The sequence below is a fragment of the Dipodomys merriami genome, unplaced genomic scaffold (genome assembly GCF_024711535.1).
Source record: "Dipodomys merriami isolate MVZ:Mamm:240054 unplaced genomic scaffold, mDipMer1.0.p SCAF_64, whole genome shotgun sequence".
In the NCBI taxonomy this organism is placed as follows: domain Eukaryota; kingdom Metazoa; phylum Chordata; class Mammalia; order Rodentia; family Heteromyidae; genus Dipodomys; species Dipodomys merriami.
The window spans coordinates 2630188-2642385 of NW_027206224.1; the positions used below are offsets into that span (position 1 = coordinate 2630188).

Consider the following 12198-nt stretch of genomic DNA (forward strand, 5'->3'; position numbering starts at 1 on the left):
ACAGCAATGAAAATAAAACAAGAGGGGCTGGGAAGGTGGTTCAGTGGTAGAGCGCTTGCCTTGCATGCATGAGGCCCTGGGTTCAATTCCTTAGCACCACATAAGCAAAAAGAAAAAAGCCGGAAGTAGCGCTGTGGCTCAAATGGTAGAGCACTAGCCTTGAGCTGAAGAGCTGAGGGACAGTGCCCAGGCCCAGAGTTCAGGCCCATGACTGGACCCCCCAAAAAAAGAAAATAAAACAAGAACATTACTAGTAACAGTGACATCTTAAAAGAAGTTTCACAGCTGGGCACTAGTAGCTTATTCCTGTAATCCTAGCTACTAAAAAGGCTGAGATCTGAGAATTATGGTTTAAAGCTAGATGGGGCAGGAAAGTCTGTGAGACTCCTATCTCCAATAAACACCAGAAAACCTGAAGTGGATTGTGGCTTAAAGTGGTAGATGCTATCCTTGAGCAAAAGAGCTCAGAGACAGCTCCAGGCCTTGAATTCAAGCCCCACACCCCTCCTCCCCCCACAAAAAAATGTTTCATTAAACTCAAGTGGGTTTTTGTTTGTTTGAGTTTTCTTGTTCTGGTCCTGGTTCAGTGTCTGGTCATTGTCCCTGAGTGTGTGCATGTGCATGTGCGTGTGCGTGTGTGTTTGTGTGTGTATTTGTGTGTGTGTGTGTGTGTGTGTGTGAGAGTCATGGGGGTTGAACTCTGGGCCTGGGCGCTGTCCCTCAGCTCTTCAGCTCAAGGCTAGTGCTCTACCTCTTGGCCACAGTGACACTTCTGGTTTTCTGAGTGGTTTATTGGAGTCTTACAGATTTTCCTGCCCAGGCTGGCTTTGACCTGTGATCCTCAGATCTCAGCCTTTTGACTAGCTAGGATTAGAGGCGTGAGCCAGCTTGTCCCTGAGCTTTTTAACTCGAGGCTAGTAGTCTACCACATGAACCACAGTTCCACTGAAGAACGCAAAAAAAACATATATATATATATATATATATGACAGCACCTAACAGCCATTTTTGCTTCTGTATGAATTGCTTTATTGCTTTGTACTGGATGATTGTATGGTTTTTGTATGATCTTAACTGTGACTGGTTTTAGTTACTTAGTAGTGGAATGTCAGCCTGGGAGCCTAGAGTTGCTTAGTAAAAGACTTCAAAGGGTTTACAGCCCTGACCAAGGGGGCAAAGTCCTCAGAATTATCCCCACAGTTGCAACACCCCTCCTGGAGGCCGAGGCAGTAAGGCCCTAGGGAAGAAATACAATGTTTTAAGAAACCTAAGCAACTCCATTTTTGTTTAACACTCTATCTCAGTTCTGCGACTTGAGTCGTGATCCATTTTAGCCCCAATGCTAGGAATTTATGACAAAAAGCCATGCACAATTCTTGGAGCCATAGATGGCATTTGCTTAAGGCAGGTGTTAGCCCCCAAGTGGTGTTGCCCCCCACCCACCTAGGACTAATAAGAGTTTCTAAACAACCCATTCTTCAGAGCCCAGGGCGAGACATGCCATGCATTCTGTTGGTCTGGGTATGACTCATAACCTTTTTCAGTCAAGCTATGGACCAAGGACATTTTTTCTGTAAAGATCAACCAATCATTATTTGCCCAGTTTAGCTTGCTTTAAATGTAAATGTTAACCAATCATGTAATTTCTTATGTAAAAGTTCCTTAAGTTGTTTGTTCAATACTATAAAAACAGCCCTGATTCTATGCTCTGGGCCTCTTAGCGTCACCAGTTACCATGTGCGCGGAGGACCAAGCTCGAGCTTGCAATAAACCGGCTCTTTGTTGCTTACATTGATCGTGGTCTCTGGTGGTCTTCTGGGGGTCCCCGAATTTCGGTATAACACCACTTTGGCTTTTCAGTGGTTATTGAAGAGTCTTAAGGACTTTCTTGCCTAGTCTGGATTTGAACTATAATCCTCAGATCTCAGCCTCCTGAGTAGCTAGGATTACAGGTGTGGGCCTTTGGGCTGGCTTTGAATTGCAATCCTCAGATCTCAGCTCCAGAGTAACTAGGATTATAGGCTTGAGCCACTGCTGTCCAGCATAAAATTGAAGTTATTTTTACCTAAGGAGGTGAAAGTGTACCTCAGTGATAGACTGTTCAGCACTAATGAAGTCCTCGATTTAATCCCAGCATTGTAAAAAAAACAGCAAACAAACAAACAAACAAACAATTTGTTGCGTGCCAGTAGAGCTGATGGAGGACTTGAGTTAAAACCCAGTACTGGGGGGGGGGGGGGGGAGGGTGGAGGAAGGAATTGTTTATACACAGTCTAGAAAGGCCCAAAGTTGATACTAAGGTAAAAGATAATAAAGATAAAAAAGATAATAGATCCAGAAACCTGCCTGCCCACCTGGGCAGCAAAACAACCAAGCGTCGACCCAATTGACACTAGCTGGTGAGTGAAACTAGGAAGATTAAGGGGCCACCACCTGCTCCCCACTATCCTCCTCCCACGGTGGTTGGTACAGGGATCCCGGCTGGGCGATACAACAAAGTAGGTAGGAGCCAAAAGCAATGAGGAAAAGAGGGTGGGACCGGGCTGAGGTGGGGGGAGGGGGAAGGAGGGAGGATGGGAGGAGCCTGATGGGGGCGGGGTGAACATGGGGGGAGGTGCCTACCGCCCCACGCGCGTGCGCGCACGCCGCTTATAGACACGCTCTGCGCACCGACTCCCGCCAGGCGCTGGGAGGCGCTGTCCAACGAGAGGGCGGGAAGCCGTGACGCCCCCTGGCGGCTGCGCTCTGCGGCGTGGAAGGTTCCCGCGCGTCGGTTGTGGAGGTAGCGAAGTAGCGCCACTGTGAGCTGCTGTGAGCAAGCCTTCGTCCTGGGGCACCAGTATCCACAGGCGAGACCCTGCCACTACCCTCCGCCCTTCACCTACACCTCTCAGGCCTTCGCGACGGTCACCCGTGTCCGTCTGTCTGTCCTTGCGCAGCATGCGGCCCGCTGGCCGCCGGGGTCCTCTCGCGCTAGGCGGGCGGCCTCCGCGGTACGGCCTGTTCTTGTTCCTGCTCCTGCAGCTGCTGCCGTCGCCCCCGGCAACCCGTGTCCACACCATGCCGCTGGCCAGCTCCAGCGCCCCGACCATGATGGGCATCCCCAGCGACCTGGCCACAATGGGCGCCTCCAGTGCCCCGGCAACGATGGTCACCTCTAGCGCCCCGACCCTGACGGGCACCTCCCCCACGCCCACTCTACGAGAGCGTGCTCGGGCCCTGATGCAGGACTTCCCGCTTGTGGACGGGTTCGTAGATGCCAAGTAGGGCGGGGTGGCGTGAATGGCTACCATATGGAACCTCTGGGCCAGGGAGGGTTCACAGCGTGAGGGGTGAGCAAGGAATCCCCTATACCACCCATGGGTGCCCCCCCCACTACCTCATTGCTGATGGGACCTACTCCCCACCCCCCAACCCAGCCTCAGGGGTCTGCACGTTGCCTGCATGACCATGTGGAGTTGGGGAGGAGAGGCACAGGCGTGTTGATATGACCTTTCCTCACGGCCGCGTTCCCACTCTTTGTCTTGACACCCCTAGGCACAACGACCTGCCTTTGCTTCTGAGACAGTTTTTCCAGAACAAGCTGCAGAATGTGAATCTGTACAATTTCAGCCTGGGTCAGACCAACCTGGACAGGCTTAGTGATGGCCTTGTGGGTGCTCAGGTACCACAGAGACACCCTAGATACCACAGCATGATGGGAGATGGATGTGGGGGTGAGGGAACCATAGAAACCTGGCTAGGCCCACCTCCAAGTGAAGGGGAAGGTACCGTGGGGTATTCCGTGTGCCATCATGAGGTATTCAGAAGTGTGTGTGTGTGTGGGGGGGGTCATTGGTGATCCAGACAGTTGAGCTGCATGGATGTCAGGGATTCTGTGGAGACATAGAAAATGACCAGAAAATCCCTGGTGAGTATAGGAGTGACTAGAACCACAAAGGTTATGTTAGGTTGGCCTGGGTATTCACAAAGGGCATGACTATAATCTGTAGTCCAAGATGTGTCTAGAGTCTAGTTTGCCTACATGTTTGCACTGAGGACTCATGCCTGTAATCCTGCTCAGGAACCTGAGATCTGAGGATTGTGGTTCAAAGCCATCCCAGGCAGAAACACCCATGAGACTCTTATCTCCAATTAATGAACAAAAAAGCTAGAAGTAGAGCTATGACTCAAGTGGTAGAATGCCAGCCTTAAGCAAAAAATTAAAAAAATTTCAGTCAGTGCTCTGAGATATATATATATATATATATATATATATATATATATATATATATATATATATATATATCACTCAAGCTGGTGCCTGTGGCTCACACCTGTAATCCTAACTACTCAAGAGGCTGAGATCTGAGGATCGTGATCAAAGCCAGACTGGGCAGGAAAGTCTATGAGACTCTATTTTCAATTAACCACCAGAAAACCCGGAAGTGGCCCTGTGACTCCAGCGGTAGAGTGCTCTCCTTGAGCTGAAGAGCTGTGGGACAGTGTCCAAGCCCAGAGTTCAAGCCCCACAACCGACAAAATAAATAAATAAATCATGGGGTGATACAATATTCATTTGGGGGCTACTAATCCAAATGGTTGCTGTGGGGGTAAGTCAGGAGTGGCAGAGCTACAGGATTGGACACTACCTAAACTACATTCTGAACTTCTTGACCTATCTCTAGTTCTGGTCAGCCTATGTGCCATGCGAGACCCAGGACCGGGATGCTGTGCGCCTCACTCTGGAGCAGATTGACCTCATTCGCCGCATGTGTGCTGCCTATTCTGAGCTGGAGCTTGTGACCACCGCAGAAGGTGAGATGCTGGCTGAGGAGATAGTCAAGGGTTCATTCATGAATTCTGTTGCTGGGCTCTCTGACCACTTGATTGTCCACCCTCTTCAGGTCTGAACAGTACTCAAAAGCTGGCCTGCCTTATTGGTGTGGAGGGTGGTCACTCACTGGATAGCAGCCTCTCTGTGCTTCGAAGTTTCTATCTGCTGGGAGTACGCTACCTGATGCTCACCTTCACCTGCAGCACACCCTGGTGAGTTCAGTACCATCTAGGATAGAATGGCAGACAGTGTAGAAGGGAAACTGCCTTCTCTGGGCTGGGCCTGACCAGTGAGCTGAGAATTAAGTGGGATCCACAGAGGGAGGCTGGACACTCTCTATATATACCCTGATAGCTATCACTGGATCCTCACCTGTTTTAGAGGTGAGATGGATGGACAGGGGGCCCAGTCACTGATGACCAAGGTGCGGCCAGCTACATTGTCCTCTCCTGGCTGTCTTGCAGGGCGGAGAGTTCTACCAAATTCAGACACCACTTGTATACCAATGTCAGCGGGTTGACAAACTTTGGTGAGGTGAGGATGTCTGTTCCATACGCAACCCCACCTGTTCACTATAGTTATGAACATACACCTGAGCCCCCTGACGTCCATTACCCCTCCAAAAATAAAATTGTCCCTGCAGAAAGTGGTGGAGGAAATGAACCGTTTGGGAATGATGATAGATTTGTCCTATGCCTCGGACACCTTAGTGAGGCGGACCCTGGAGGTGTCACAGGCTCCTGTGATCTTCTCCCACTCAGCTGCCAGAGCTGTGTGCAACAATACACTGAATGTTCCTGATGATATCCTGCAGCTTCTGGTAAGTAGCTACCGCATATCTCAAATCCAAGGTTAGATATGCCTCATTAAAAAATTCTTGGGTTAGGGCTGGGAAGGTGGCTCAGTGGTAGAGTGCTTGCCTTGCATGCCTGAGGCCCTGGGTTCGATTCCTCAGCACCACATAAGCAAAAAGAAAAAAGCCGGAAGTGGTGCTGTGGCTCAAGTGGTAGAGTGCTAGCCTTGAACTGAAGAGCTGAGGGACAGCACCCAGGCCCAGAGTTCAGTCCCCACGACCGGACCCCCCCCAAAAAAATTCTTGGGTTGGGCACTGGTGGCTCATACCTATAATCCTAGCTACTCAGGAGGCTGAGATCTGAGGATCGTGATTTAAAGCCAATTTGGGCAGGAAAGCCTATGAGACTTTTATCTGTACTTAACCACCAGAAAACCAGAAGTAGAGCTGTGGCTCAAAGTGGTAGAGCACTAGCTTACAGCAAAAGAGCTCAGGGACAGCAACCAGGCCCTGAGTTCAAGCTCCACAATTGACCAAAAAAAAAAAAAAAAAAAAAAAGATTCTTGACCCCGAACAAAGAAAGTTGCTAGTTCAGGTCTCACACATGCTTGAACGCTCTTCTGTCTCTAAAACTGAAGGTCAAATCAGTTTCATCAGAGACCCACAAACCCAGTAAGGAAGCCTCATCCAGTCTATGAAGCCAGCATGAAATTCCTGTCCTGTTAGGGTTGCCACAGCAAGGCGCACTGGCAGGCCAGAAAGGCTGACCTGAGTGCCCTTGGGTCTTATTCCTATAGAAGAAGAATGGTGGCATCGTGATGGTGACACTGTCGATGGGGATTCTGCAGTGTGACCTGCTTAGCAACCTGTCTACTGTGGCAGGTAAGCCCCGCCTCAGCTCTTTTCCTAGCTCTGTCTTGGGTTTTGGTCACTGGGACCTTCGGGGACAGTTCCAGTAGTTCAGCACATATGGGCAACTGCAAACCTCCCTACAATCCTGGGGCAGCAGACCCAGCTTTTCATTTCCTCTCAAAGGAACCAAGTGTGTGTTCTTTCTTCTCTGCCTCTGGGTTTTTGTTTTCCCTCCTACTCCTTGAACCTTTCTCATTCCCCACATCTCTGGGCCAGACAGGCAGAGATGCTCTAGATGCAGGTTCAGCCCCAGTATTCTATCTTAGCTACTTTAGGACTTGAGTCCCTGCGGAGTCAGCTGGCATGGTCTAGTGCTAGGTCTTAGACACTGGCTCCAGCTAGGGTCTGATTCCAAGCCTTGTGCTGTCTACCACCAACCTCCATCTTCTAGATCATTTTGACCACATCAGGGCGGTCATTGGATCCGAATTCATTGGGATTGGTGGAAATTATGATGGATCTGGCCGGTAAGTGTTTCCCACAGGGACTCATCTTGGCTGAGGTTCAGCAAAGATTCTTTTTTTGGGGGTGGGGCGGGGGGGGTCCGGTCATGGGGCCAGAACTCTGGGCCTGGGTGCTGTCCCTCAGCTCTAGAACTCTGGGCCTGGGTGCTGTCCCTCAGCTCTTCAGCTCAAGGCTAGCACTCTACCACTTGAGCCACAGCGCCACTTCCAGCTTTTTGCTTTTTGCTTATGTGGTGCTGAGGAATCGAACCCCGGGCCTCATGCATGCAAGGCAAGCGCTCTACCACTGAGCCACCTTCCCAGCCCCATCAGCAAAGGTTCTTTCAGTCTTAGTTACCCATCCCAGCGTTTTCCCATCAGTTAGGCCTTGACCACAGGCTCTGATCTTGCAGCGCACCTGCCCAGGTCCTATTTCCTGGGTTTTCTCTGTCATTTCTGTGGCACAGTGGACCCAAGTCAGCACACTCGCTCAAGTACTCCCCTCCCCAAGGGAGCTCAATTCATGCACTTCTCCCAGCCCAGCAGATCTGCTGTGGACTGGCCATCTGCTAGTCCTTAAAGCGCTTCCCAGGTGGACACTGACCTTCAATTTAAGTCAAATGCATTGTTGCTAGGCAGGAGGCCCTAGATGAGGATCAGGGCCAAGGTCCCACACTTGCCTGGTGTGGCCACACAGGTTCCCTCAGGGGTTGGAGGACGTGTCTACATACCCAGTGCTGATAGAGGAGTTGCTGCGTCGGGGCTGGAGTGAGGAAGAGCTTCAAGGAGTCCTTCGAGGAAATCTGCTGCGGGTCTTCAGACAAGTGGAGCAGGTACACAGGGCTGGCACAAAGGATGATTGGTTCAATGGTTTGAGCAGACAGGGGTAGCTGTGGTGTGTCTCACTGCTGACTCTCACTTCCAGGTGAGAGATGAAAGCAGTGGGAAGAGCCCTGTGGAGGCCCAGATTCCAGACAGGCATCTCAGCAGCACCTGCCACTCCCACCTCCAGCCTCCATTGCCCAATAAGCACCAGGGTTCGCACCTGAAGGTGACCAAGGGGCCATTCAATCAGGACCTCTGGAAATCCTCCAAGTGCCCACGGGGCCCCATTCCAGGCCTTGTGGCTGCTGTTATCTCCCCAGTCCTCATCCTCTGTCTCTGGTGACGGTCAGTCTCTCCAGAAGTCACTGTGGCAAGTCCACAGGTATCCAGACTGCAGAATATGGTTAGAATAAATATTTGAGGCATGGAACCACACGTGTGTCCTTTCTTCTTTGTGGTGCTCTTTGTTAGAATGGGTCCTGCAGCCAAGGACCAGGTGCCGAAAGAGCCATGATGGAGCCAAGACCACTAGGAGGAAACCAAGGCTTTCTCTTCAGAGGAGGGGGCTCCTCCCCTGGCCCACATGGGAGGACAGTGAGCAGGGGAGAGGCGGGTTGGAGGGCAGCTGAAGGTGGTGCGAGGAGCAGGAAGTCAGGCTGACTGGTGGCAGCAACCCTGGCTGCTGGAGGAGGGGTCGGGTAGCAGTTGGCTGGGGTTACCTAACTGTGAGCTGGCTGACAGAGCTGACAGCTCTCTTCCCAGAGCTGGAAGCGAGGAGGTGGAGGCGGTTCCAGCATGGAGCCTGAGGCTCCGTCCAAGTTGTAAAGGCAGGAAAGGGAGAATGGAGAAAGACAAGTAAGATGGCCTCTGGGGTTTTCTGATAAAGGACTGAGAGAGAAAGGACGGTGCAGAAAGATAAAGATGCTAAAGTCTACAGGATGTTATCTGAAGCTGGTGAAAGAACTTGGGAACAAATAAGTAAATGGCTCTGATAAAGGAACCTTCTGGGGGCAGAAAACAAAAAGAATTAAAATGAAAAACCTTGTCTTATCACCCAGTGTTCTGCCCCGACGTGGAGAACGCGGACAGGGGAGGCAGTAGCCTCCCTGGAAGAGCCTACGGCTTGCAGCCGCCTCCAACCAGGGAGGCTGCAGACACCCGGAGCTGGGCAGGCGTGGCACCACCGTCCGGCTTCGCTCTACCGTCGCTCAGACGCCGGGTGAAAGTGAGGAAAGTGTATCTTGTGGTGACTTTGGGCCAGACGGAGGTTAGCCGCGATGGTCCTGGGTCAGTCCTGCCCACCCTCTCTCTCAGGAAGTAACTACAGGCATCCCAGGGCTTACTAGGTCCAGAGATCCGAGCCCATTCACCCCCACTCCATGCACCCCCATGCCCCAGTGTCAAGAAGTGATGCATCTGGAGCTCAGAGAGGGCAGTCCCTCACCCGACCGTCACACAGGAACAGGCCCAGTCGCAGGGCCTCCTTTAAGGGGTCTCTTCTCACTTCGGGGACTTCTCCGGCTTTTAGGGGGTCCTCTGGACGGCAGATCCCTCTCGGGGAGGATCCGGCCGGAGCCCCTCCTGCTCCCCGCCCCCGAGGGGCGGCCCGGGGGGCGGGCGGAGGAAGTGAGCGCAGCGGGGAGGAATGCGAGCGGGCGGGGCGCTCCGACCCCGGGCTGCGGGCACAGCCGGCGAGCGGCCGGGACGGCGAGCGGGCGCGCGCGATGCCGCACTTCACCGTGGTGCCGGTGGATGGGCCGCAGCGTGGCGACTATGACAACCTCGAGGGGCTCAGCTGGGTGGACTACGGGGAGCGCGCCGAGCGGGAGGACTCGGACGGTGAGGGCGGGCCCGGCGCGGGGGGGGGGGTCTGGGCCCGGCGGGGCGGGTGGGGAGGGCGCATCCCTCCCGGGACCCACTGCCGCACGCACGGCCCGACCTGGCGCGCACACGTCGGTGCGGGCTCAACTTTCTTCCACGCTCTGCGCCGCCCGCTGTTCCCCGCCCGGCGCGTGCAGCACGGGTTTCCCCAGGGCCCCGGGGAGCCCGGGCGCCGGGGCTGGGCCGCTCTGCTCGCCCCAGCTCCTCCCCTGCGGGCTGCGGGCGGGGGCTGCAGACGTGGCCGCCCGGGGAAGCCAGCCAGCCGGCTGCCTGGCAGGAGTCGGGAGCCCGAGACCGCAGCCGCGGCGCCTTCTCCTCCATCCTCTTGTGGCTTCATCTTCCCTTTGGGGAGGCTTTCCACCCCCTGCCCCCCGCCCCTGGCCCGGCAGGAGGGAAAGGGGTGCGCCCATCGCGGGAGCCCCCCCCCCCCGGTTGTGGATGTGTAGGTTCAGTGGACATCTGGGGAGCAGTCGCACGGGGCCAGGCTTGTCGAGGCACTTTACGTGAATCAACTCGTTTAATCCTTTCTAACCTCCCTCTCGGGAGAGATGCTGTTACTCGCACTCAGGAAGGAATGAAGGGGAGGTGGTTATGTAACTTTCCTCTGGTGGGATTCAAACCCGGATGTGATATTCCGGCGCCTTAATTCTTTAAAAGTACACACACGCACGCACATCACACTTTTTACTAGCATACATTAGTTGTACTAGAGAGTTTAACCCTGATACTCCACACATATGTACACAGCGCCTCATCCACCAGCCCCCTCCATCCTTCTCCTTTATTCCCCCCACTTTTGGCATCTTAATTCATTCTTTCTTCTTTTCTTTTCTCTTGATCCTGGTATTAGGATTTGAATTTAGAGCCTCTCATTTGCTTGATGGGCACACTTATCGTTTGAACTACACTCCCAGTCCAACTTTTTGCTGGTTATTCTAGAGATGGAGTCTCACAGACTTCAATACCCCTACTGGCTTCCAAATGGGATCCTCCAGAATTCAGCCTCCAGATTAGCTACAAGCCCCTTGTGCTCTGTGGTAGTGCCTTAGTTCTTCACCTAGTTGTTAGGACCGGGCCTGGCAATGATCCCTTCCTCCCTTCTTATAGGTGCGCACCTCCCTGGAAGCCCCTTTCTCCATTGCCTATCCCACATGGCTCCCTATTCCCCTGGGCTATACACACCGGTGCCCAGCTTGGAGTGTGACAGTGCTGGGAACATGTGTCTGTGTGTGTATCAGTGCAACTATGTAGCTGAGGGGATCAAAGGTCCAGATAGGGCATCCTCACAGTCACTTTCCTGGAGATTTTTCAGTAAGGAAGATGGTGATATGACCGATGACAAATGCCAGTGACATATGGGACTGACAGTAATGGAGACATGCAGGGATGTGGCTCATTGGCAAAGCGCTTGCCTAGCAAGTGCAATGTCCTACGTTCAGTCCTCAATACCAAAAAAGAAAAAAAAGGGGCTGGGAAGGTGGCTCAGTGGTAGAGTGTTTGCCTTGCATGCCTGAGGCCCTGGGTTCAATTCCTCAGTACCACATAAGCAGAAAAATCCAGAAGTGGTGCTATGGCTCAAGTGGTAGAGTGCTCGCCTTGAGCTGAAGAGCTGAGGGTCAGTGCCCAGGCCCAGAGTTCAGGTCCCATGACCAACAACAACAACAATGAAAGAAAGGAAGAAAGAAAGAAGAGAGTAATGGAGACATGTAGGAAATGTGTCAGGTGATGCGATTTTTTTTTTTTTTAAATCGGTTGTGGGGCCTGAACTCTGGGCCTGGGTGCTGTCCCTCAGCTCTTCAGCCCAAGGCTACCATTCTACCACTTGAGCCACAGCACCACTTCTGGCTTTCTCTGATTATGTGGTGCTGAGGAATTGAACCCAGAGCCTCATGCATGCAGGGCAAGCACTCTACCAATGAGCCACCTTCCCAGCCCCATGGTGATGCAATTTTGACCTCTGATCTGGGATAGTGAGATGACTGAGGCTGCCCACTCCTCCTATGGGTCAGTGGTTGTGTGTTTCTATCACCGGACTGCCATGTGTGGATGGGACACAGGACAGTGGCATGGCATGGAAGTTTCTCGGGCTTGGCAGCATGTGAGTGCCTCCTCATCCCCACCCCCATTCCCTTATCCGCCTCTAGCCTTGTTCAAGGTGTCAGAGTAGAAGCTACCATCCCACCTCTTGTAGGCCTGCGAGGATGTCTATTCTCCTCAGCTGGATTGGGCTGCATCCCTAGAATCAGGCTGGACCAATGAGTAAGCAGAGCTAAGGCCAGCCTCTGGCCCCGCCTTGGCCTCTTATAGAGTGACAGGAGGGATTTGGTGCTGTTGGACGCTAGCTGAGTCCTGCTTGATCCCTCTATGCTAGCTCCTCCCACTTCTCCCTACCTTTTCTTTCTCCTCTTACTCCTTTCCAGCCAGACCTTGGCTGTGTCTGCAGGATGGGGGACATCCTACACCATGGTGAGTGATTTGGGCTCTTCTTGGTGGGGACTGCAAAGGGTGAGAGGGCACAAAATTACTCA

At 52.9% G+C, this 12198-nt stretch overlaps 2 protein-coding genes across 3 annotated transcripts in view; both read left to right on the forward strand.

Moving 5' to 3' along the window:
* The first annotated feature begins 2708 nt into the window (after window positions 1–2708).
* LOC138815321 (dipeptidase 3-like) lies at window positions 2709–8219 on the forward strand. The gene is made up of 10 exons (XM_070004662.1): window positions 2709–3248; window positions 3538–3664; window positions 4668–4797; window positions 4887–5028; window positions 5281–5350; window positions 5460–5636; window positions 6407–6491; window positions 6913–6988; window positions 7662–7797; window positions 7890–8219. Exons 1-10 carry the CDS (start codon window positions 2941–2943, stop codon window positions 8130–8132), a joined length of 1494 nt encoding a protein of 497 aa, XP_069860763.1. The 5' UTR covers window positions 2709–2940; the 3' UTR covers window positions 8133–8219.
* A 1256-nt stretch (window positions 8220–9475) lies between these two features.
* The window catches only part of LOC138815388 (solute carrier family 12 member 4), a 29307-nt gene continuing 26584 nt past the window's right edge, over window positions 9476–12198 (forward strand). For both annotated transcript variants that reach the window (XM_070004750.1, XM_070004751.1), the window contains exon 1: window positions 9476–9628. In XM_070004750.1, coding sequence (XP_069860851.1) covers window positions 9514–9628 — 115 coding nt within the window. In that variant the 5' untranslated portion in view covers window positions 9476–9513. The remainder of the gene's footprint in view (window positions 9629–12198) is intronic.

Bases quoted from the DNA above. Each gene is read 5' to 3' on its own strand.
- LOC138815321 (XM_070004662.1), top strand. From the start codon at position 2,941: ATGCGGCCCGCTGGCCGCCGGGGTCCTCTCGCGCTAGGCGGGCGGCCT. The intron at 6,492-6,912 runs GTAAGCCCCGCC...TCCATCTTCTAG, and splicing joins CAACCTGTCTACTGTGGCAG to ATCATTTTGACCACATCAGG. The intron at 7,798-7,889 runs GTACACAGGGCT...TCTCACTTCCAG, and splicing joins TCTTCAGACAAGTGGAGCAG to GTGAGAGATGAAAGCAGTGG.